Source organism: Mesoplodon densirostris, chromosome 8 (genome assembly GCF_025265405.1).
Source record: "Mesoplodon densirostris isolate mMesDen1 chromosome 8, mMesDen1 primary haplotype, whole genome shotgun sequence".
NCBI lineage: Eukaryota > Metazoa > Chordata > Mammalia > Artiodactyla > Ziphiidae > Mesoplodon > Mesoplodon densirostris.
Genome location: NC_082668.1, coordinates 99374704 through 99401534, shown reverse-complemented (window position 1 = coordinate 99401534; position 26831 = coordinate 99374704). Strand labels below are relative to the sequence as shown.

At 36.7% G+C, this 26831-nt stretch overlaps 2 protein-coding genes across 2 annotated transcripts in view; one reads left to right on the top strand and one right to left on the bottom strand.

Moving 5' to 3' along the window:
• CERKL (ceramide kinase like) overlaps positions 1-16408 on the top strand; it is a 156631-nt gene extending 140223 nt beyond the window's left edge. The window contains exons 6-13 of the mRNA XM_060105961.1: positions 1328-1402; positions 2393-2570; positions 2650-2709; positions 3305-3330; positions 3426-3534; positions 7582-7678; positions 15086-15264; positions 16339-16408. Coding sequence (XP_059961944.1) covers positions 1328-1402; positions 2393-2570; positions 2650-2709; positions 3305-3330; positions 3426-3534; positions 7582-7678; positions 15086-15264; positions 16339-16408 — 794 coding nt within the window. The remainder of the gene's footprint in view (positions 1-1327; positions 1403-2392; positions 2571-2649; positions 2710-3304; positions 3331-3425; positions 3535-7581; positions 7679-15085; positions 15265-16338) is intronic.
• A 2076-nt stretch (positions 16409-18484) lies between these two features.
• ITGA4 (integrin subunit alpha 4) overlaps positions 18485-26831 on the bottom strand; it is an 86675-nt gene continuing 78328 nt past the window's right edge. Inside the window, exons 22-28 of the mRNA XM_060106911.1 lie at positions 26675-26765; positions 24128-24235; positions 23187-23312; positions 22341-22460; positions 20340-20438; positions 19851-19970; positions 18485-19387 (exon numbers count right to left, since the gene is read on the bottom strand). Coding sequence (XP_059962894.1) covers positions 19289-19387; positions 19851-19970; positions 20340-20438; positions 22341-22460; positions 23187-23312; positions 24128-24235; positions 26675-26765 — 763 coding nt within the window. The 3' untranslated portion in view covers positions 18485-19288. The remainder of the gene's footprint in view (positions 19388-19850; positions 19971-20339; positions 20439-22340; positions 22461-23186; positions 23313-24127; positions 24236-26674; positions 26766-26831) is intronic.

Here is a 26831-nt window from a genome sequence, read left to right as displayed (position 1 = left end):
ATGTTGATGCTGCTGATGCTTGAACCATACGTTCTGGAGGAGGGCCTCTCCATATACATAACCTGAGGATCTTATAAAATGCAGACGATACCTGTTAGGTCTGGAGTGGGGCCTGAGAATCAACAGTGTAATAAACATGGAGGTGTGACCATTGCTGCTGGGCTGTGGGACATATTCTGAGTAACAAGGGTCAGAACATAAACTACTGTTTGATGAATCAGTTAAAACCAGTTTACCAATTGGTTAAGGGGGACGTTTCTTTGCATTGGTTTCACTAGAGGTCTGGAAATCATGAATGCTTAGATAGGTACCTCACGATTACTATTGTTTTAATGACAGTCTTGCTTGATAATGACTTCATTGACTCAGCTTCTCCAGCTGAGCAGCCCAAGCATAATACATCCGATCAAAGTGACACAAACCAAAGGGATTACACATGACCACACAGGAAAGTTCCTGATTAGCTAGCCTTTGCATTGATAGCTATTGTACACAGTACATCCATGCTTTCACAGTTCTTGGCTGTTACTGGACTTAAATCAAGAAAAATGTAGCTTCTTAATTTTAAATGCTTTTTACCTCCTGGGAATGGCAGGGGCTAGCTGGTATTTTCCCCTTCGAAACCAGGCCTTTACCCCAAGATCTCAGACACACACAAATGTTACAGGGGCCTGACTTGAGAAAGCTCTTTCTCTCTGTAGGCTGGTGGGAAAAATTCATGTGGATCTTAAATTATGTTAGTGATTATGGAAATCAGAAACCTATAATGTCTCAATACACAATCTCAAACTATGGCAAATACCATGGGATGAAGAGTTTTCTTCATCTAGGGTACCATTTTTCAGATAATAGAAGGGATCTCCATTTGGTTGAGAGCTTTAAAATGTATTTAAAGCATATCTTTTGTACTTTATAGTGATTTTATACTTTTTTCTTAGTTATTATTTGGATTTTTTGTGTTTATGCATTTGTCTCTGCTTTCCAGAGCCATCCTTCTGCTCTTGGTGCTCATTTTGGTAAAGAAGCCTGTTTATTAAAGTTGAATGGGGCAGACTTTGATATAACTGGCACTTTTTCAGGTAGAAAATAGACATTCATGATGGAAGAAGCTGTGAGCGAGTAGATACTATAACTTGTTTCCTAATTTTTAAGTTATTTAAAGACTAAATAATAATTCAGTAGCCATTCAATGTGCAAAAAACTTATAAACTTCCACTTAATTTTTCATTTGAACATTACATAGTGACATCTCTATAAAGTAGAAACAAATGGTTAATTTAAAATGTTTGCTATACTGATCATACATGTTTTAAATTTGATTTGGCAGGATCTACTAATGTATTGGCACATTCTCTTCATGGAATTTCTCATGTGGTAACTGCAACTTTGCACATTATAATGGGTAAGAATTCTTCAAAAGAAGTTTATGTTTTGTAAGGAAGTTTCTATTTATATAAAGAAGGCTATTTTATATCCTTCAGGCTTGTCTAAGACAGATTCTTTATCTCTCAAAGCAGAGAAATGTTTGACTAAAACCCAAAAGTCAGTTAGGCAAAGCTTCACTATTTTGACTGCTGATCTTTTCAGAATACAGGTGCTGTAAAGAGTAGTAAGTGAAGTTTTACCATAATCTTTTTTTGTGTGTGTGTGTGGTATGTGGGCCTTTCACTGTTGTGGCCTCTCCCGTTGCGGAGCACAGGCTCCAGACGCGCAGGCTCAGTGGCCATGGCTCACGGGTCTATCTGCTCCGCGGCATGTGGGATCTTCCTGGACCTGGGCACGAACCCGTGTCCCCTGCATGGGCAGGCGGACTCTCAACCACTGCGCCACCAGGGAAGCCCTACTATAATCTTGATAGAAAATAATACAATAATGTTCAAGATCACAATTTTATAACCAGGTCAAGAAAATCCATGCATACTGATTAAATATATCAGGTACTGTTGTTTGACTACCAGAACTCTAGGACTAGTTATTAAAAGAGAAAAAAAGCACAAGAAAAAAATTTTTAGCCAGTGTCCTTCCACTAGACCTTTTATTATCTCAACTGATGTAAAGCATGTAAGCTCTAATAAATGCAAATCTGTTAAATCTGAGTTTACTCTGCACATGTACTCAACTTCACTTCCTTAGCCACGTTTTGTTTAAAATAGCAGTAAGCTGCAAAATTTACCACTTTGTGTCTCTTCCCTTGGTACCTGAAAAAGTTATAAATGGCAATTGCAGTAGTTGTAGGTAGTGAGAGTGGAAGAGAAAATAGGATATTATGGTATAAAGTAGCCTGACATTTTCTTCTTCTTCTCTGAGTAAATAAATATGCTCTCCTGTTTGCCATTTTGACACCTGGCTCTACTTACTTGCTGACTGACTAATATTCAATATAACATTCAAGGGCACGTACAGCCAGTCGATGTCTGTACCTTCAGCACCACGGGCAAGTTTCTTCGCTTTGGGTTCTCAGCCATGTTTGGCTTTGGTGGAAGAGCTTTGGCTCTGGCAGAAAAACATCGATGGATGTCCCCTAGCCAACGTATGGATTTTGCTGTCATTAAGGCACTGGCAAAACTTAAGTAAGTCTTTTTTTCTTAACCCCCAAATTTCATATCCCAGAGTCAATGAGTGCTAATAACAAATTTCATTATATTTTAGGCCAGAGGAATGTGAAATATCATTTTTACCATTTAATGACCCTCAGGATTTAGAAGAAAGGTAAGTGAAAAGCTCAAAGTAATACAGGAATCTGTATCTTTCTTTGAAGCATAAAACAGTTTGATATAAACAATTTATTAGACTTGTGATCTTTGGTTGTTATTCTATCGTATTAGTGAAGAATATAGAATCATGGGGTCCTACAGATTCTGTTAGGCCACGTAGTTTGGCATCTGTCTTCAGAAACAACTATTCACTCCATCCATCTATCCATCCATCCATCCATCCATCCATCCATCCGTCCATTCAATAGCTGTTTATTAAGTACCTGCTGTATGCCAGACACCTTGGATAAAATACGCCCACAAACAAAATCCATAGTTTCTGCCCTCATGAGAATTTCTAATGTGGAATAAAAATATTACTCAAAGCCACACAAAGGAAATGCTCTAGTCTTAAAAGAAATTTTGAAAATCATTGTTACTGATGAATCAATGAATCAACAACTAATGCAGTGACAGAATTGTTCACATATTTTTACTTACTGCTGAATCTAATATATATAATGTTGGGTTCTCTAATCATCTCATGTTTAATAGATGCTATTTTTTTTGTATGTGATGTGATGTTTCTTTGTCTTGTTTTCTACTTTTAGGAGGGCACAGGGATCTCCAAATTCTGGTGAGTATGAAGTTACCTCCTTGAGAACTGAGCAGGGCTCTATTGACATTTTGCTCTGGTGGGGGAAAGTAACCAATCCCTTCTATTACCTTTAGACTGTGATGATCAGTGGCAAATGATCCAGGGTCAGTTCTTGAATGTCAGCATTATGGCAATTCCGTGCCTGTGTTCAGTGGCACCTAGAGGCTTGGCACCTACTACCAGGTTAGTAAGCATTTTCATTGAATCATTGATACTTTTCATTCATTCATTCATTCAGTTATTTATTTATTTTTGGCTGAGTTGGGTCTTGGTTGCTGCATGTGGGCTTTCTCTAGTTGCGGTGAGCAGGGGCTACTCTTCGTTGGGGTGGGCGGGCTTCTCATTGTGGTGGCTTCTCTTGTACATGGGCTTCAGCAGTTGTGGCTCGTGGGCTCTAGAGTGCAGTCTCAGTAGTTGTGGTGCACGGGCTTAGTTGCTCCATGGCATGTGGGATCTTCCTGGGCCAGGGCTCGAACCCGTGTCCCCTGCATTGATAGGCAGATTCTTAACCACTGCACCACCAGGGAAGTCCCATTAAAACTTTTCTATAAACCACATTTATCTTTCAGAATACCCTGCTAACTCTTGGCTAACTAGAATATTATCAAGAGGTAGTCATTTCTGAGTTGATTTTAAGGGATTTGTCTTCAGAGTAGGCTGAGAGTAACTGTTATACTGGAAAAATGATAATTTACTCTGATTTTTTTTACTCTGATTTTTTAATATCACTGAGGCTAAAATAATATTCCTTGGGTTTTATTGACATGATCTTATTGTGTTATTTTATGTCTACTTTGCTTTATTTATTTATTTACCAGTCATTGAGAATATTATATTTAATTCTGGTATTCCTTATGCATGTCTCTGCCTTTCGATTTTAGTGCAGACGTATACATCCTTAGCAGGAATAGCATGTACGTGTGTATGATACTTTTAGTCAGAGGAAACATTTTAGTTATATTTAGTGTGAATTGTGGTGCATCTGAATCTACTGCCCACATTTTCATGAGACATTTTATATATCATTATTTTATCCACAAGCTATAGCTGTTCCATCTCTTGCACATCCTTTTCATGTAGTTGTCCATCATTGGTCTGAAAATATATTTCTCTTGCGTTCCTGTAGAGCATAGAAGAAAGGTGATGAATGTTGTGTAATATCATCACTGTTAGATTTTCCCCAGAAGTGGAATAAAAGAATGACTTATGTATGTACTTTGGCAATTCATAACATCATTTTAATGATTAGTTTCAACTTCCCTGCAAAATATTTAACCTGAAGGATTAACAACTGGTAAAGGGATTGATTTAAAATGTTTTCCTTGGCAATTGATAGGAAAGTAAGAAAGAGGGAAATATCCAAAGTTAGAGAAGAAGAGAAAAAAAATTTTTTTTTTTTGCAGTACACGGGCCTCTCACTGTTGTTGGCCTCTCCTGTTGCGGAGCACAGTCTCCGGACGCACAGGCTCAGCGGCCATGGCTCACGGGCACAGCCGCTCTGCGGCATGTGGGATCTTCCCAGACCGGGGCATGAACCCGTGTCCCCTGCATCGGCAGGCGGACTCTCAACCACTGCGCCACCAGGGAAGCCCGAGAAACTATTTTAAAAATCAGATGTCAGAGTCTCATTAATTATCTCTAGTGCTGAAGCTTGTGTGGTTTAGAAATTGAGGCGGATTGTTTCCTCCCCATACCCTCAGAAACCCTAGATAGCTGTGCACCTCCCTAATGTAGTTTCCCCCACGAAAAGTGAAGATCTGGCTGGCTGACTAGAGCTGCATTCTCCAGGACTTGACACAATGCTGCTCTAACCCTACGCCATCTCTGACTCTCGTGTTTGCTCAAGGACCTTCATGGGAAGTAGTCCTGTTCTCCTGGGAGCAGTAGATTCATGCCTCCTTCCAAGCTGCTCCAGTCATTTTCCAGCTGGCCTGGAATTCCACTGCTTACTCTCCAGGTTCAATCTGCATTGATGAATTTTTTCAGAGGAGGATGACTAGTTAGCGATATCTTCTGTGGATTGTAAGCAAACATGTCATTTTTTTAAAGGCCTTTACATCAGAGCCTCAGCTGACCAACGTATTCAAAAATTTAGCTTCTGAATGATTCAGGGAAATGGCAAAGGAGTTTCAGCTTCCACCTTTATTTTTTCACAAGAAAGTATAATTTACTTCAGAATACCTCAGTGCAAGTTGCTGATAGGAACTAATTTTTTGTATTCGAATTTTTCTGAGATTAAATGCATTAATGTATGGAAAATATTTAGAACAGTGCCAAGCACATAGCATGTGTTTCAATTACTAATAAGTATTGAAAGGTAGACACATGAAATGCTTTTCATGTTTACCAGTAAAAACTAAGTAATTAAAAAAAAAATCAAGAATGCACAAAACACTAATGTTTTGGTACTTTTTTTTTTTACATCTTTATTGGAGTATAATTGCTTTACAATGGTGTGTTAGTTTCTGCTTTATAACAAAGTCAATCAGTTATACATATACATATGTTCCCATATCTCCTCCATCTTGCGTCTCCCTCCCTCCCACCCTCCCTATCCCACCCCTCTAGGTGGTCACAAAGTACCGAGCTGATCTCCCTGTGCTATGCGGCTGCTTCCCACTAGCTATCTATTTTACATTTGGTAGTGTATATATGTCCATGCCACTCTCTCACTTTATCACAGCTTACCCTTCCCCCTCCCCATATCCTCAAGTCCATGCTCTAGTAGGTCTGTGTCTTTATTCCCGTCTTACCCCTAGGTTCTTCATGACATTTTTTTTTCTTAGATTCCATATATATGTGTTAGCATACGGTATTTGTCTTTCTCTTTCTGACTTACTTCACTCTGTATGACAGACTCTAGGTCCATCCACCTCACTCCAAATAACTCAATTTCATTTCTTTTTATGGCTGAGTAATATTCCATTGTATATATGTGCCACATCTTCTTTACCCATTCATCCGATGATGGACACTTATGTTGTTTCCATCTCCTGGCTATTGTAAATAGAGCTGCAATGAACATTTTGGTACAGGACTCTTTTTGAATTATGGTTTTCTCAGGGTATATGCCCAGTAGTAGGATTGCTGGGTCATATGGTAGTTCTCTTTGTAGTTTTTTAAGGAACCTCCATACCGTTCTCCATAGTGGCTGTACCAATTCACATTCCCACCAGCAGTGCCAGAGTGTACCCTTTTCTCCACACCCTCTCCAGCATTTATTGTTTCTAGATTTTTTTATGTTTTGGTACTATTTATTTCCAGTTGGGAAGAGGTGACGTAATGGGTAAAAGGAATGGTGGACCCTGGATTAAGCGCTCTGGTTCCAGTGATTATTTTGTTTTTCTCTGTCTTTGAACCAATCACTTAAACTTCGGGGCTTCTTTTCCTTCTACATAAACTGAGTGAATGACTGGGTAATCTCCAAGGTCCCTTACAGCTCTAACCTGAGCTTCCATAAGATTTAAAGAGCTCTTTTTTATGTCGTCATTGTTATTCTTGGAATAACTTTATATTTGCACTGAAACTGAGCCTAGAAGTCATTTGCACATATTTCTGCAAACTGCCTTCTAAAGCTAGATGCATCTGTGAGTGGCTTTTTGGCACTAAATCACACCTCTAAATTTGCAACCTCTTATATTGAACTGAAGAGTTATGCAAGATTAAAATGTTCAGTCATTTAACTGAACATGTGTGGTAGCATTTGTTCACTCCAGTTCATCCATCCAAGAGCCTCTGATTTATTTGGTTTCCTATGTCACTTAGACCTGCCCATAAATAAATATTTAAATCACACTTTAGATTTTAAAAAGTGTTGAACTAGTTGTTAGACCATTTGTATTTATTAACTATCGTACAACACATCTTTAAAAAAATACATGGTTTCACACTTAGAATCCCTAAGTAAGTACATTGGATTTCAAATTATGTCTTAATATGTGAATAGGATGCATGATGATTCATTTTTTAAGAAGTGCTTGGTGTCAGTGCTTGGTGAGAAGGAAATCAGTCAGTTGTTTAATAAAACTAATTTGAAAGGCTGTTTCATTTAAAAGACAACACAGCAAGATATGGTTTAATAATTTTAGGTAAATTTAATGTGATGGTGATTTATCTAGCTTGCCTACAACTTCTAGTAAACATTATTTGTTAGGAGGAATGATACAGAGTAATTTCTGATGTACTCTCTTAATAAATATTTTAATGTCAAATACAAATATTTAATTTCAGATTAAATAATGGAAGCATGGCTCTTATAATTTCACGAAACACCTCTCGACCAGAATTTATAAAACACCTGAAAAGATATGCAAGTGTTAAAAACCAGGTACAGTAAACCATTTAGATTACCTGTGTGCAAAGCAATTAATCATGGGGAGGGAGATGCTGCCAGAGTTGACACCGAGTCCTGCCTTGTAAGAAGGCTTTATTTTCTTCTGAATGCATTAACCTTTTTTTTTTTTCAATTTGTTCTTTCTTCAAATTCTGAAAAGTATCCACCAGTATTAATATGGATTGGCCTTTTTTGAATTGTGGGTTGGTGGTTATATACATTTATGTGTGTGTGTGCAAAGAGAAAATAGAAAATGTAGTGTTATATTGAAATGTGAAGTAAATTAAGGATAAAATGACATACTCAGCTGTTCTTCAGAATGAAGAGAAGTGAAATCTGAGATTTTTAGCCTTCTTGATTTTATGGCAGCAGACTCCCTCTAAAGTTATGACCTTTGGATTTTCCTGTTGTTTAAGATCAGCCTACTTACATTGATTGAAATAGATTTGCAGAAATATATTTTAAAATACACTACTTTTATATAGATGTTATTTATTTTATTCTAAACTTAGGATGTGTGGTGGTATTTGTAGAGATAGATAAAACTGTACTTCCATTTTAAGGGATTTGTTTTAAAGAGAAGCAATAACTATTATAAGCCATATTCTTTTGGCAGACATTTTGAGCCAGTTATTAGGAAACTGATCCAGAAATATGTGAATTTCTGAAATTATGAATCTTGAAGTACATAGTATGCATGTAAAACCCTACAGTCTCATACCTTCTTACAGGTATAAAATTGTGCCTGGATGTAGTTGGGGGAGAACAGATGGGGGAAGGAGAGTAAATCCAGCCGGTGACCAGCAGCTGAATCTTTCTTACATAGGTAGCCACTGCAAGGCTCTCATTTTTGCTTCTTTATAATTTTAAACTTTCTCAGGCAGGTTTCATGAAGTTTCAGATCTCCTCTGCCTACTACATTATTTGATCAGTGTTTATTGAGCAACCAGTTGAATGAAATGTTTAGGAAATTATGCCATAAAATTATATACAGTCCTATTTTCTTTAAATATAAATCTCTAAGGAGACAAGTGGACAAAAGCAGATATAATGTAGGTTGTGAGCCTAATTAATAACTTTATGTATATGTGTTTGGGAAAATAGTGATTTATTGATTTTTAAAGGAATGTATGCCTTTTCAGATGTTGCTAATTTTGTTTGCAACTTTATTATTTTTCTTAATCCAAAGCAATACATGTTCATTGGTTTTCTTGTAAGTCAGAAAATAGAAACAAGATAACAATATATATAAAAAGCTCTCGGGCTTCCCTGGTGGCGCAGTGGTTGAGAGTCCGCCTGCCGATGCAGGGGACACAGGTTCATGCCCCGGTCTGGGAAGATCCCACATGACGCGGAGCGGCTGGGCCCGTGAGCCATAGCCGCTGAGCCTGCGCGTCCGGAGCCTGTGCTCCGCAATGGGAGAGGCCACAACAGTGAGAGGCCCGCGTACCGCAAAAAAAAAAAAAAAAGCTCTCAAAATTCTATATTCCAAGAGATAATGAGTGCCATTACCTTGGTATAAACTTTTCCTATTCTTTTTCTATTAAATAAATTTGAGAACTTAAAGGAGTAATAACCCCAAGGTACTTACCCTGAGAAGCTGTATATTTATTTTAGGGAGGCACGACTGCACAGATTACTTACAGAAGTTCTCTTTTGGAATTGCCTAAGGGGCAAATGTCTTAGGTAATTTTTGTAGACATCCTTTTCTCATTACGAAAGTAGCTTTCTTCTGACTTTAAAAGTAATAGATGCTTACTATAAAAAATAAAGACAAAGACATAGTAGTGAATGTAATTCTGTATCTATAGGAAAGTAATTTTTTTTCAAAAGGAGACCATGTTATGCAAGACATAACCATTTTTCTCAGGTACTCAACCAGTCATATCTTGCTTTTGATACAAAAAAACTATTGCCTCTGTGTGTGTGTGTGTGTGTGTGTGTGTGTGTGTGTGTGTGTGGTTCATTAGGCTTAACTGATTGGCTCAGCTCTTTCCAAAAATTCAAGTCCATGCTACTGCTCTGTAATTTTTTTGCAAAGAAATTCTAAACTGTTTTGCATAATGGTATATAGTAAGAATAATTGGTTTCATTCCCAAGGTGACTGCTTTCAAGCAATGTTAGTCTGATACATTTGTTAAAAAATCACAGACATACATATACACATATACATGTGTATGTAGTCTCTTTCCTTCATGGTGACATGTTCAAAAATATAAATTTATATAAATTATGTAATATTATAAAGACCAGATAAATATAAGGTTATATAATCCACTGTCAATTAGTAGCAGTTCTGGTATCCAGGAAGGGAAATGCGGCACTTCAGCCTAAGGAGAGCAACAGTCTAGGTCTCTGAGCCATCTTTCTAGGTTGAACTGAATGTTCATGTATCTGAACAATTGTAGAATGTACTGAAAACCATCATTTGTAGGTGACGCATCTTGCATTTCCCATCTCTGTGTGAAATAGATAGAGGTAAAAATTACTCTTCAAGTCTTTTCAACTCCATCCTGTAGCTGGCCTTTGTTTTCTCTGTTCATATTGAAACAATTTCTATGTTTGCTTTGACCATCATTTTTGTTTAGGGGGTTTAAAACCCTTGTTATTCCCCAGGGGTTTGTTTGTAACCTTCTTCTCATGATACCTTTTCCTGGGTGATCTCACTGCTTCCCATTGCTTGAACCACTATCTGAACTTTGCACACTACCAAGGGTTCTCTCTTCCTTTCTGATTTGCAGGACCACTGTGCCTTCCAGTGTGCTGAGAAGGTTATAAAACTCACGGGCATCTTGAGTCCAGCACGTCCACTACTTACCTTATTGCCCTCTTCCCTGATGGTGCTCCTTCCGTGTTTCCCTACAAAGGGCAGTGGCACCACTCTCTACCCATCCTGGAGTTACTCTGGATCCCTCTCCCTCATTCCTCACAACCAGTCCACCAATTAATTCAAATTTTAATCCCTTCTTGCTTCCAATAGCCTCCTTCTGATCTTTCTTTTCTCTGGTCTTATATTCCAGACTGCATTCTAGAGGGATTTTTCTAAAATACATATCTGATTTATCTCCTGCCTAATTCTTCAATGTGTTATTGTCATCAAGATGATATCAAATTTCCTCAATGTGGAATACATGGCCCCTTGTATTCTAGCCCTTGCCTATGTCACAGCCTCGCTTCTTGCCATCCTCCACCAGATTGCTCATGCTTTGGTCATTGAATTTGTTTTCTAGGGCTGCCATAACAAATACCACAGACTGGGTAGGTTTGGTTTCTCCCAAGACCTGTCTCCTTGGCTTACAGATGGCTGCCTTCTGGCTGTGTCCTCACTTGATCTTTTCTCTGTGCATGCACATTCCTGGGGTCTCTCTGTGTGTCCCAGTTTCCTCCTTTTATAAGGACACCAGTCATATTGGGTTAGGGCCTACCCTAAAAGACTCATTTAACTTAATCAGCTTTTAAAGACCTAATCTCCAAATATGGTTACATTCTGAGGTACAGGGAGTTAGGACTTCAACATATAAGTTGGGGAGGGGGGGACACAATTCAGCCCATAACACCATATGTGTCTATGTTTTAATATCAAATATAGGCATTAACATACTCTGAAAAATAAATGCCAAAATACCAGTGTTGCCATCAGTATCACACTATGCTTGATCATGGCATCTCTCTGTATTCTTGCAAACGTGGTTTCCTCTCTCCAGAGCTTCTCTTCACCTCCAGGCTAATTCTTCTGTGTTAAGACTCAGCTCAAGAGGGCAATTCACCCAATATCCTGAGCCTGTTTGCCTCTTCTCATTTCTCTGTGCTTATACCATCATGGCACTTATATATAGCACAACTTTAATTGTTAACTTCCCTTCCTCATGCCCCAAACACACCCTCACACATGCTATCATGCTCTTGGCTTCCCTAAGTCCCATCTAACAATGTCTGTGGCTTCCTAGGTAATAAATGTGCATGCATGGATGAATGGAGCTTCATTTTGTGAAGTGTGCCCATGAAAACTGATGATGTAAGACAATAGACTTACTGGTGATGGCCATCAGTTCCTGACACTCCTTGGCTTTAGCTGCATGGCTCAAGTCTCTGACCTGTTCATCACATGACATTCTCCCTGAGTGTCTGTCTTCACATGGCATTCTCCTCTCTTAACCAGGACATCAGTCATATTGTATTAGGGCCACCCAAATGACCTCATCTTAACTTGATTACATTTGCAAAGACCCTATTTCCAAATAAGGTGACAGTCACATGTACTAAGAGTTAGGACTTCTAGATATCTTTACGGGGGACACAATTTCACCCATAATGGCCAGTGATCACTGACTCATTTAAAACACATTATTTTGGGACTTCCCTGGTGGCGCAGTGGTTAAGACTCCGTGCTCCCAAAGCAGGGGGGCCGGGTTTGATCCCTGGTCAGGGAACTAGATCCCACATGCATGCTGCAACTGAGAGTTCACATGCCACAACTAAGGAGCCTGCCTGCTGCAACTAAGACCTGGCATAACCAAATAAATAAATAAATAATTCAAAAATGTTTTAAAAAACAACTAAAACACATTATTTTTACAATGAGTGAAAAATGTAGAACATTTTACAAGTGCAGTGTGAAGGGTGGCCCCAAACCTTACCTTAAGGCCCCAAACCTTAGTTTTAGAGAGAGCCTTGCTTTTTCCAACAGAGAGTTGCTTCGGGCCCGCTAACCCTGTACTTCAAATAGAACAACTGTTGCCATCATGTAACCCAGTATTATCCACCATGTAACCCATGCATTATTCAGTATAAACTGTAAGATCTGCTGGACCTTGATGTTTCCACATATAGCAAAATAAGGGTATTGGGGGAAATAGTTTTCTGGCAACTTTTAAAATTCTGTGCTTCATCGAGGTTTATATGTGAAAGAAGGGGAAAAAAAACATGTAGATAATATATTTGTGATAAACCTCATGCCATTTATCTGAAAACTGAAATAAATGAGTAGTTGTGCATTTCTACTAAAAAGTTACTTGGCTATCTTAGTTATTTCAGAGAATACATATTTTTTCACTATAGTTTCCTTAGGCAAGTAAGAAAAATTTAAATTAAAAAAAAATTTTTACTGGAGTATAGTTGATTTACAATGTTGTGTTAATTTCTGCTTACAGCAAAGTGATTCAGTTATACATATATATAATATTTTTCATATTTTTTCCATTATGGTTTATTGCAGGATATTGAATATAGTTCCCTATGCTACAAAGTAGGACCTTGTTGTTTATCCATCCTATATATAATAGGTGGCATCTGCTAATCCCAAACTCCCAATCCTCCCCTCCCCTGCCTGCACCTTGGGAACCACAAGTCTGTTCTCTGTGAGTCTGTTTCTGTTTCGTAGATAAGTTCATTTGTGTTGTATTTTAGATTCCACATATAAGTGATACCATATGGTATTTGTCTTTCTCTGTCTGGCTTACTTCACTTAGTATGATAATGTATTTGTCTTTCTCTGTCTGGCTTACCTCACTTAGTATGATAATGTCTAGGTTCATCCATGTTGCTGCAAATGGCATTATTTCATTCTTTTTTATGGCTGAGTAATATTCCATTGTATGTATGTACCACATCTTCTTTATCCATTCATCTGTTGATGGGCATTTAGGTTCTATGTCTTTGCTACTATAAATAGTGCTGTTTTGAACACTGGGTGCATGTATCTTTTCGAATTAAGGTTTTGTCTGGGTATATGCCCAGGAATGGGATTGCTGGAACATATGGCAACTCTACTTTTAGTTTTTTGAGGAACCTTCATACTGTTTTCCATAGTGGCTGTACCAATTTACATTCCCACCAACAGTGTAGGAGGGTTCCCTTTTCTCCACACCCTCTCCAGTATTTGTTATTTGTAGACTTTTTAATGAGGGCCATTCTGACCAGTGTGAGGTGGCACCTCATTGTAGTTTTGATTTGCATTTCTCTAATGATTAGCAATGATGAGCATCTTTTCATGTGCCTATGGGCCATCTGTATGTCTTCTCTGGAGAAGTGTCTATTTAGGTATTCTACCCATTTTTCAATTGGTTTTTTTTTTGTTATTAAATTGTATGAGCTGTTTGTATATTTTTGAAATTAAGCCCTTGTCAGTCATATCATTTGGAAATATTTTCTTCCATTCCTTAGGTTGTCTTTTAATTTTGACTATGGTTTCCTTTGCTGTGCAAAAGCTTATAAGTGTGATTAGGTCCCATTTGTTTAATTTTGATTTTATTTCTATTGCCTTGGGAGACTGACCTAAGAAAACATTGGTATGATTTATGTCAGAGAATGTTTTACCTATATTCTCTTCTAGGAGTTTTATGGTGTCATGTTTTATATGTAAGTCTTTAAGCCATTTTGAGTTTGTTTTTGTCTATGATGTGAGGGAATGTTCTAACTTCATTGATTTGCATGCAGCTGTCCAATTTACCCAACACCACTTGCTGAAGAGACTGTCTTTTCCCCATTGTATATTCTTGCCTCCTTTGTCAAAGATTAAATTGTCCACAGGTGTGTGGGCTTATTTCTGGGCTCTCTATTCTGTTCCATTGATCTATGTGTCTGTTTTTATGCCAGTACCACACTGTTTTGATTATTGTAGCTTTGTAGTATTGTCTGAAGTCTGGGAGGGTTATGCCTCCTGCTTTGTTCTTTTTCCTCAGGGTTGCTTTGGCAATTCTGGATCTTTTATGGTTCCACATGAATTTTAGGATTATTTGTTCTATTTCTATGAAAAATGCCATGGGTAGTTTGATAAGGATAAAATAAAATCTGTAGGTTGCTTTGGGTAGCATGACCAAGAAAGACTGAAATATGAAGCTGACTTTGTACCATGCTAGAGTGGCCAGTAAGCAACCATAATTATCATGCAACTTGTGTACATCTTTAAAGTGAGGATGAGACAGGCAAATACCTGTCAAAATCACATGGGATGGACTTTCTCTTTTTACCTTCATAAGTTTAGTTCTTCCTAATTAAATTCCAAATGTGAAACTTATTCTAGAGTTTGCTCTACATCAGTTAAACTAGTTGACAATAATCAAGTCAGTGGATTATATAAATCCTCTATAACAACAGACCAATATTAAATATTTAGTTTTTATTGGAAATTATTGTATATAATTTCATAGACATATACTATTTGTCGTAAAACAAGTTTGCCAGCTGCTAGATCTAAATGAGCTAGGAAAGCTTCAGAAAAGGGGCTCCTTCTTCCAAAGAAATTGGAACTAATTAGAGTTTCAAAGCTATGAAAACATCAGCATGCACATTGATATTTACTTGCAAGTGAGAGCACAGTGAACTTTCCTAGTTTGCATCACAGTTAGGGATAAAGCAAGTACCAAGATTATTTGCATTTATTTTTTGGGTTTTTTTTTTTAGTTCAATTTTCCATTTGTTGAGACTTACACTGTTGAAGAAGTAAAAGTTCACCCAAGGAGTAACAGCAGTGGACACAATCCAGAGGAAGAAGATGGACCACATGAAACTGCTACAGGAAGCAGTTTCCCTTGGAATGTAGATGGTGATTTAATGGAAGTTGCATCAGAGGTCCATGTTAGGTAAGTCTAATTATTTCACCATCTTGTTCTATCAGTTTTGTGTCTGATGGACATATAAATGGAAGTTGCCTTCTTATAACTATCAAAACAGGCAGTTGGCTAATTTAATTTGTAAGTCAGGGAAGCATAAAAAGACACATGTACAATTTTAATAAATAAAGAAGTGTAACTTTGTATTTATTCACTAATTGTTATGTAGAACCAAAGCATTTTCTTTGGTTATGAGTCTCTATGTTGGCATTCTGAATTACCATTCTTCACAAACTATACAGATAATGTACGTCTACAATTTCCATTTTGAATTTTTAAAAATGGATTAAGATCTCAAACCTTGTGATGCCATCTGAATAGCAGATGGTTACAATTTAATCCCCCAGTCATTTAAAATTTCCTTTTACCCACAACAAATACTGTAACACTTTGTGTTCAGCAGTTTGCTTTTATCATCTTTCCAAAGCATACTTTACATAAGAACAATTTTTTTTTTTTTTTTTTTTTTTGCGGTATGCGGGCCTCTCACTGTTGTGGCCTCCCCCGTTGCGGAGCACAGGCTCCGGACGCGCAGGCTCCGGACGCGCAGGCTCAGCGGCCATGGCTCACGGGCCCAGCCGCTCCGCGGCACATGGGATCCTCCCAGACCGGGGCACGAACCCGTATCCCCTGCATCGGCAGGCGGACTCTCAACCACTTGCGCCACCAGGGAGGCCCACATAAGAACAATTTTACATATTTATTAACAAGAGCAATGGGTTATAAACAGGCTTGGGAACATGCAAACTTATTGTTGGTAAGCATTATGACTCAGTGGGTAGAAGAAGTGCGCAGGGCTTCCTGAGTAGCCTGCTAGATGTGAGCTTTCTACATGCACGGGTGACTGGGCTTTACAGGAATTACTGCTGCTGATTTATTAGGCCTTGCAGTTTTTCCTAGATGGCAGCTCTGCCATGAATGTTCATTGGCTATCATTAGATTTCTATTTGGTATTATGCACCACATTTGATAGGGGTTATGTGTGAAAAATAACAGAATGATAGGTTGATGAAATAATCATGCATATTCTTATATTCTTTACAGAGTACACCCAAGACTTATCAATCTTTATGGAAAAAGCATGGAAGAAATGAATGATTCCCAAGTAACGTAGTTGTTTATAAGAGGAATGTGAAAATTAGAATTTTAATATGAAGGGATATTGTCATGTTTTAAACAGATATTTTAGTAAGGAAAAAACTTTTTAAAAGAAATTAAAATTGCTATTTTTGATGTTACTAAAAATTAGCTTCTAGGCTTTAAAAATAAGACATGAAATATATACAAAACAATTTAAATTCTGGTTTTTGGAAAGTATTTATTGGAATGGAAAGTAAATATTTCATATACTTGAAATTTAAACATGATATATCAATATTTAACCTAGATTAATTCCAAAGTGAAATAATTTGGATTCCTGTCCATCAATTCTGATGTTAAATTTCCTATAGCCTGATGCCAACAGACCACAGAGTTCATGTAAGAAAGACTGTCCTGATTTCTTGATGAGGTATGTAATCCAGCAATATTAAATTACACAGCTAGGAAATGATATAACCAGAAATAGTACTATTTTTTCAAAAGCTCTCTAATACCTAGACTACTTGCCAAAAAGAAAAAATATGGATTTTTTAAAAAAGTTATAGTACCACTTTGGTGAATAGTCTCTGAAAGTTGAAAACTCAAAGTGGTAGGGTTTTGAAATCCATAATACACATAAACTATTCAAAATATCTAACTGGTTAGAATCCTACCTGAAATGGTGTCATTTCTAGTAGGAAGGAACCAAATTTAAATTTCCTCAGGGATCATCCTTGAGAAAGCAATTCTAAATTTGGATTTGATTTTCCACCAATGAGCCTAGACATTTTCTTGAAAGAACTACTTGTTTTTTAATCATAAAAAAACATAGTATCTTTTGTCAAAGCGTTCTTTAAAATTGAATTAATTTCTATTGGTACACTCCTGAGTTCAGGAGGTTTCGTGCTCATTGGGTCCCACTGCTCAAATGTCTTCACAAGTTTCTGTGCATTTTTCATTCTCCAGCCACCAATTTGTGAACAGATAACTTACAGGAATTAAGTGGTCTGACGAAGACAGCTGTTGGCAGGGACCTCTATGAAGAAATCCTCTTCCATAGTGGTAAAGACTGCCCTCTAACCTATCACTTCCTGTAACAGATTTCAAAAATTTGGCCACAACCTTCATATCAAGACAGATGTAGGGACAAATCAGATGAAATTATATTCTGCGTTTATCAGCATTTAGTTCATATGCATGAATAAATATTACAAAAAGTGATTGTATTTGCAAGTGAAGAGGTATTTAAATTATTTTAGACGCAGAAAGAAACTACTTCATTATAAAAAGTCTAAGATGATAACACCAACAAAAAACTTAAAATACTTCAGTCATCACTAAAGCATGGAAATTTTGATGTCACATTTTTACCTGATACAAGCTAAATCTATATTTTTCAATTTTACAGTTAAATTTGCTTCTCTATTTCCCTGAAGAAGAGAATGCTCTTATAGTACTGGTGAAAACACATTTCATACTTACATGTGAGGAGAAAGGAGTAACATCCAAACAAGAATTTGTTTATTTGCTGAATTTGATAGTCAACATTTTAAACAGTATCTAATTTGTATGAAATACTGGTCCCCAATATGTTCTTTGCAGAGCTTTGATTTTTAAAACTTAGTGAGGTACAGTTTTCATATTTTACATATATCAGCTAAAGTGCAACATTCGATCTGTTTTAGAATATAAATTAGAATTCTAAGTAAGTACTGTTGTTTTTATAAACAAAAATTTGGATTAAAGATGGATTTTTACAATTTACTCTTCAATACCTTTCCCTTGATAAAATTGTGTTATAGAAGGACTTACTGGATTTATACCTATACAAACATATATTTTCTCTTAAAAACTTATGTGTGGGGCCTCCCTGGTGGCGCAGTGGTTGAGAGTCCGCCTGCCGATGCAGGGGATACGGGTTCGTGCCCCGGTCTGGGAGGATCCCATATGCCGCGGAGTGGCTGGGCCCGTGAGCCATGGCCGCTGAGCCTGCGCGTCCGGAGCCTGTTCTCCGCAACGGGAGAGGCCACAACAGTGAGAGGCCCGCATACCGCAAAAAGAAAAAAAAAAAAAAAAAAAAAAAAAAAAAAAAAAAAAAAACTTATGTGTGTGTATATATATATATATATATATATATGTACAGAAAGAAAAAATCCATAGCTGTATAAACAATAATTATCCAGAAATTATCCCATTAAGCTCAAACCAGTGTATAACTTCAGTCTGAAGTTTGCTCATCAGGCCATAGTATTCATAGACTGCTGAATAAATGGTTGTTGATCAAAGCTTATAGGAAAAATATTACAAATCAAGGTCTTTAAAGATAAAATATGCTTTAAAATGATAATGTTCCTCTTCTATTCATTAGAAAATTTGGGAACAGCTCTTTCAAAAATTCTACTAAATATTTCTAGAGAACATATTCCAAACAAGTCTCAAAGATCTATTAGAAATGAATCCTTACCTATTTGGTGGAATTAATTTTACCAAAGCCAGCACATATAGTAAATAGTATTTCTTTTAAAGGAATGATACCTCAAGGTCCAAGTTTTCTCCAGTCGAGTTGTTTACTTCCTCAACGTAATTTTAATTCAGATGCACTCATTTCAAGGTATTGTCCAGGGATTACTTATCTTGGATAAGCTGATGCTTTAGTGTTTTTCTATCCATTTAAGAGCTGAAAGATTATCTATCTTTTTGGATATATTAAAATATTACTTTTGGAGTTATTTTCTCTTAGAATAATCATTGCTTGGATTTTTCATCTGCATTAAGACATAACATGTCACAAGGTCATGACTAAAAGAAGTACATAGAAGAAGTCTGAGCAAAATTCACGGTTTCTTGTAAACAGTGTCTAAATTTTAGTTTACTGTAACCTGAGTCTGTTATTCTCTCAATCTGAAAGAAGTCTTCAATCATCTTTATTGCTTTTACTGTTAATGTAACTCCAACTGTCTCTTCTGTTTTCTTCTTGTAGGATAGACTTGTACTGTCTTTTGAAGAAGCCAGCCTGAAAATAGCATTACATAATCACTATAGTCATGAACATTAGATATTTGATATGAGTATAATAACAGTCAATGCCAATTGTAGTCAGTAAAAATTAGTTTGGGAAATATTGGGTTAAAGAGCATTGTTTTGTTGTTACCGCAGGATTTCTCAGTGATGCACGCACACTCTCCAAAATTGAAATTCAACATATAACGTGCAGTGTTTGCCAAATGCTTAGTTAGAAAGAACATCTTTCAAAACTTTTGTTATAGTTTGAAGATAAGTTATCTTTAAGAAGGCATATTTTTCTAGAAAGACTGTGGTACTAAAGTTAAGAGAAATATGCAATCAATCAGTATAGGAATTAACATTAAAAATACTGAAATGCTGAGATCTAGTAACGTGGGAGTCACAAGTTGGCTTTGAGAAGATCAAGAATGGCATTTTGAGTGGTTTAACAATAGTAATTATTAAAGGCTTACCTTCCACATAACATATGAAATCAATAAAAGTAAAATAAGTCCAAGGAGCAAGCTACTTAAAATAATCGCTATAGTGAAATGGCGTTTGGGTCTTTGATGATGTAGTCCTTCGAGTAGAACCTACATAAATTAACCAAAATAAAGAAACACCACTTTAAAAACTTGCCTCTATTTCGTTTGAAGCCCCTCCACGATCCCCAGTAGTATTCAGAATAACCCATCCCATTTGCTTGCTGGTCTAACACAAACCATAGGAAACATTGGTAATTGTTTAGCAGAAACACGGTGTGTAATGGGCCATATCTGTGGTTCTTCCTCCAATCCATCCTACCAAAATCACCTCCTGAAAGAGGTATGTCATGCCTTCCTGGCAGTTGTGGAAAATACCAATCCCCAGTAAAGTATTTTAGGCTCGCCATGATTTTCCTGACCCAACACTAGCAATATTTTTTCCCACAATGTTTGTTTTGATTAAAAAGGTAATCTTACATGTGCAACATTCTCATCCTTGTTTAGTTCAATAACTTTTGGATTTGGCTCTGGAAAAGCTGTTGCTCTTATTTCAAACTTCAGGGCTCTAGTCTCATCCTGTTTAATAAATAAAAAAAAAGATCACTGTAGCCTGATACATCATTTTGTTTCATGAAAACAGAGCAGGTAAGAATCATGAGAAACTACTTCTAAAGGTTTTCACAAGTTATCTTCTCCAGTTTCATCATTTGTAGTTAACTGCAATGCAATGCTTCCTTTGGTTCCAAAGGCATGTCCTTGGTATTAATTTATATTGCATCATTTTGTTGAAATCTTTTTATTAAACATGGCTGCTTTGCAGAGAACTTGATTTAAATGCTTATAATATTTAATATTTAAATACTATTTGATAATTACCAGTGTATTTTTACCTTAGCTATTGAATTTTTATTCCCAAAGAAGACTTTCTTTGTCTGATAAACATTTCCTCAAATTAATTTTATTTGGGCTTGTTTTTCTTAATAGTGTTGTCATCTTTCTGCTCTGATCAAATACAGATTAGTGTACCAATATTGTAATGAAAAAATCTGGTACAAATATTTATAGCATTCAAAAATAAAATCAGTGGCTGAACTCAGAGCTTTACTGTCTAACAGAGGGCTTTATCACCCAGAATCCAGAGCTTGGGCATCTGTGAACAGGCTCCATAGACTCTAAGGATCTTTGAAGTTGTATTCAAAAATCAAGATTTTTTTATATTTCATATGTGCGTTCATTAGGGTAGATGAGAATATATTCTTTTGTCAAATTCTTAAAGAGGACTATGACCAACAAAAGTTAAAACTACTGTGTAAAGGTTATTTAACATTTTGGAGAGAACATGTAGAATTTCAGGGCTAAAAATAAATTATATACTTTATCTGGAGCAGTTTTTTTTTCAACAGGGATGATTCTGTACCCTCAAGGAGAGTCAGCTATTTCTGGAGACATTTCTGGCTGGCAGGACTTGGGAGGGGGTGTACTGCCATTTCGTGGGGAGAAGCCAGCTATGCTGATAAATATCCTACAATGCACAGGACAGCCCCTGACAACAAAGAAGTATTTGGTCCAAAATGCTACTAGTGCCCACTGTTGAGAAACCTGGACCTCAAGAGTACGAAGGCAGGCTGCAAAAGTTTAAATAACTTGCAACTAAAACAGCTCTTATTTCCCTGTCTGGTGCATCTTCCTCTTGAACACCTTGTGGTAATTTCAACTACTCCTCTTAACAAAACATAATAGCTCTCATTTCCTTTGGCTTATTATGTGCTGTGCACTAAGTGAAAGTGCACTAAGCACTTTATGAAAATCATCTAATCTGCAGCAACCCTGAAAAAGAGATATTACCCATATTAATCTGATAAGGAAACTGAAGAACAGAACTCCAGATAAAACCAATGATCTCGAAGTACTTCTCATAAATATGCATACTGCTTTTTAGGAAGAAGTCCAACATGTATTTAGTTAATTTTTAATTTCGCCTTTCAAAGTTCATCTTCTTAAAAGCGTGTTTGTGTTTTACTGTTGTTGATAAATTTTGATGTTTTAGTTTGATTTTCTGGAAGTCTTAATTTTTAGCAAATATATATTAATAAATGTATATGATATACAATAGTAGGTTATTAAGCATAAAGTAATTTGGAAAGAACTTTAAGGATATATGAAATGTTAAAGCAGCTAATTTCTCTAATTTGATCAAGGTTCATAAATAGTTGGACATGCTTTCTAAAATCTCAATTATAGTCTATTTTACAGTCTTAGTAATCTGTTTAATTACTAAAGCCACATCATTTAGACAATGTATTGTGTAGTGATAAATGGAAACAGTTTTGGAGTTTCACTCCAGATTTTACATTCATTCATACCTTCTTAATTTGTTGAGTGCCTCCTTACATACCATCCTACCTGTATAAGATGGTCGCGTTTGTAGATTCTATATGAAATCTTATCCACAAAGCTGTCACTGTATCATAGACTTACCATTTCTAAAATGGATGGCCGACCCTCCAACTGAATGTGAACACTGGCTTCTTTTCCACTGTCCATTTTCCCAAAATTGCATGAGAAATTTAAACAATGTGGATCAGCTTTCATGCAGTACTTGAAAAGAATACAAAAGAGCTATGTTAAAATTTCAACATTTTTTAAAAAGATGGCTAAATATTTAGATGGCTAAATATATGTGGAATTCAAGATCTGCTCCCCTTAGTGGCATTTTGCAAAAATTTATCTTGATATAAACATGGAATTAAAGATATGCTTTCATTAGTGGCACTGAAAAAATTATCTTGTTTTAAACAAAACACAAATGTTTAGTAAATTAACAAAAACAAAGTATTTGAACTAGATCACATGTTTTCATTATTCTTATGAACTTAAACTGGGATAGAAAAAGTAAGACACCTAATCAGAGTCTTGCTAAATTACATGTTCTATGTTCATTGTAAAACTTGGATCATTTTAAGGGCTTTCTTGGGTTTTTTTCCCCATATATTCACTAAAATGAACATACTGAAAATTAATTTCATGCCACGAAGGCCGTTCAGCTGAGGACAGCATCTTGACCCGCAAAGGGTCTGACACAATGTCTGGTTGGCATAAATTGGGCACTTGTTGCATAAATAATGAAAGTATATAGTATATATTTAACCCTGGGTGTCGCTCAACTCTCCAGTCATGCCTGTTCCTCACACACAAGAACATTACCTGAACTGGCTTCTCTCCTATACTCAACTGACAGTTCAAAGCCCCTTGGTTCATGGGTTTAAGTGTTTCAGTTCTGTAGGTTGGAAAGCAAAAACTACAACCTGAAAAATTGAAACTTACCAGTAGCCTCTTATCAGTCTTTGATAAAAATTTGAATATATCTTTCAGGGTCTCCATTGTGCCTTTTTTCTGCTCTAATGCACACTTTCTTTGGTAATTCTTAAAATGGCATTCTCCAACAGTAGTCTACAAAGAAAGAAAGAAAACTCTTACCCAATATTGCAAAGAACAACAGCTACATGGCTTTAAAACTTACCTTTTAAAGCTTACCTTTCCTGAAATATATCAAGTACTTCTAAAATTGTGTGAAAATATTTTTTGATAGATTTATTTGGGAGAGATTAAATCTCTGTGGCAAAAAATGCAACAAAAACCCAGAAAAATTTTAAAGGGTTGGATATAGGTCCCAAATGATCAAATGGCCTTAGCCTTACAGAAATTAGGGCAATATGAAAAATGGACGTTTGAACATTATTATGATATTGAACATTTCTTTGGCTTTAGACATACAACAAAGTGTTCTAACAGCATGCCCCACCATCTAAATCTGGAATTCAAGTAAGATTTTTAAGGATTATATATCAAATCTACTGAGTAGGTTTCTTTGTCGACTGTCTTAAAACTGGAAACGTAAAAACAATTCTGATAGAATCATCAACATAAGAATATTGATTCTTAAGTAGTTATTTGAATATTAATAAAAGGCTGAAGTACTGCTTTTTCAACGGTGGTCTCAAGCTTTATGGAGAATTCCACCAATTAAGTTACTTCCACAGGTCCCTATCACAAAGAAAATCTACCAAAGATGGTAGAGCATAGTTCTGTTATTGTGTTAAGTCACATGTAGAGGTTCCACTGTAATCCTGCCATTCTAATGCATTATTCAAAGTGAACACAATAAATGCATGGTGCATTCATAGTTTAGACTAAGTGTGACTGAAGTAACAGAAATCTCCATTTTAGCAATATTACTTAGAATAAAGGAAGGAACACATTTTTACCTGGACATCCAAAATGTTGAACAGTTTATCAGTTTGGGGAATAAAAGAATTTGGTATCATTATTTCCACACTAATATTTGGAGCCATGCTTTGGCCAGTGTTGATAACCTGATAAGAAGAAAGAAAATTTAAACACTCAAAAAATACTTTTTATAAAAGTACAGATACCAATGAACTTTTCAGGTGAACCCGTATATTTCATGCAGCATTTATAATGGTGGAGGTTTGTAGTTGGCAGCTGCATGGCAAAAGGAGACAGAATATCCATAGTCAGAACTTTAAAACGTTTGTTAATAATATAACTAGTCATTATTCCTAGACCTCTCCTTTTGGTGCCGATTAGACCGAACTGTCTACACTGATGGTTTACTGCAGAAATAGTCTGAGGAAAAAGACATCAATAATATACAGTTGACCCCTGAACAATTCAGGGGGATTAGGGTCACTGACCTCAGCACAATTGAAACTCCGAATATAATGCATAGTCGGCCCTCTGTATACATGGTTTCTCTGTATTCACGGATTCAACCAACCGTGGATTGCGTAGTACTATAGTATTTACTATTGAAAAAAATCCACATATAAGTGGACCCGTGCAGTTTAAACCTGTGTTGTTCAAGGGCCAACTGTACCTTGGTATGGCACATTATAGATCTAAAAAAACCATGGTCAGTTGTCCTTATAACTATCCCATGAGATGGGCTGACATTTTATTATTTGCCATCTCAGGAAAATGCTGAGGTGTTAATGTTGTAACCCAGATGAAAGTTAAAAAGTGACAAGAAGTGGGACCAAAACCCAGGTATTCTAATTCTAAATTCTATGTTGGTTTCACAAAGTCACTCTGTGCTGAGAGGATAATCAGCAGCAGTAAGTGAATAAAAATATTTTAAATTCAGGAAAATTATAACGCTGATGCACTCAGAAAATCAGAAAAGGGTAGGTTATTGGGTTTTAGAAAAAAGACAGTTTTTTAATAATGCATAAGGGGAAGATATTTCATTATTGTTGATAAATCTGAGGTTTGCAGAACCCTGAAGAAGGAAATTGGGCCAAAATATTGCCTCCTGAGAACTATAAAACCAATACAGTAAGTCAGGGAAAAGATGTGCTACAATATCTAAATGAAAGAGCATGGCTCAAAGACTTGCAATAATCTTCTGAATGCACACGACGTAAATAAAGAGAGAGTATCCCTGGGCTTTGGGACAGGTGGTAACTGCCAGGCCTTGGAAGCACAGGGCAGTTGCAAAAGGCAATGTCAGCAATGGGGACCCAGCACTGCCCAGACCTTTAGACAAGGTCTTCCTGATGCCAGCAAATAACCAAGCTCACTTACAATATTCTTTATCCATGTTCTCCTAATAACATTTAGACCTCCAAGAACATCTTGATACTTGGACAAGTCACCAAGCCTACAGACTGAAAGAATCTCCAGGCCCAGTCACTCCATTGTAACTTAACTAGACAATACTTGTTAACTATTATTTGTAACTTAATAAATAGGCCTTCTAGAGTCCAACTCAGTTTCTGTTTATCAGAGTACAAACCCCCACTGGACTGTGACAGGAGCATTTTGGGGGACTTCAAAGTAGAGGGCTACATTTTTCCAACACTAGGGTACACTAGTGTAACAACAACTTGAGTATGGACTCAAAAGAATTTTGAGGTCATTTTTCTTCCACAGATTGGGGCAGTGGCCCAGGAGTTTGCATTTTGGATAAGCACCTCAAGTGATTCTGATACACATTTTGAAAAGCATTGCCTTACAAAATATCATAATGTACCTAATGCAGATTCACTCACAGTCTGTGGATTGTTATATAGCTCTTGAGAACGTGTGAGCAGTGCTTTCGGTTCAAAAAATGTTTCTGTGGACATTATCTCCAATTATTTGCTCATTATCAACATCCACGCTGTAACAAAAATTTCAGTTTGACAGTAAAAAGTGTCTAATGAAGTTTTAGCTTTATATTAGTATGTTAATACTTCTGGATGATGAGAATACTTTCATTTTTAAAAAGGTTATTTAATAAGTGATGCATCACTTGTCATGGGTCATATACCAATGGCTTGAAAGGCTGACCAAGCAGACCTTAAATGGAGATGCAGAGGTAAAAGCTTCCTTTACTTGGTAAGGTTAGGACTTGTTTGAAGCTTGGACCACAAAGAGGTTTCACTGATTTGCACCCAAATATGCCTTTTCTTGACCTATTCTGATTTCTGCATGCATCTTTTGCAGAGTCAGTTCCTTCCATAACTTTGCCTATTTCAGGCATTACCTCTGTTCCCAGGAGGTACTTACTGTATAAAGAGAGGTAGTATAAGGAGAGTGGGCTCAGTAACAGGGACAAGATGAATGGGAGAGAAGGCGCAGGGGCCCACCAGGCAAGGGCATGAGCCCTGCTGCAGCTCCCTTCTCGCCCTCAGCCAGCTGAGGTGGCCCAAAGCTGAGGGATGCCACACATATATGATGTCCTCTGGAGCAATGCATCAGTAACATTCTTTCAGTTTGTTACAAATATCAGCACAATCAACTTTTCTTACGTGGAAAGTGAAGTTCATTTTCTCTGCCATACACACTTCAGGCTCATTTTCCTCCTTTGGTCCATACACGAACGAAGTTGGGTTTACAAACCTGCCAGAAATGAATTCAGATTTAATTTAACTGTCTTATTTGATGAGGTATTAGAAACAGTCTTTC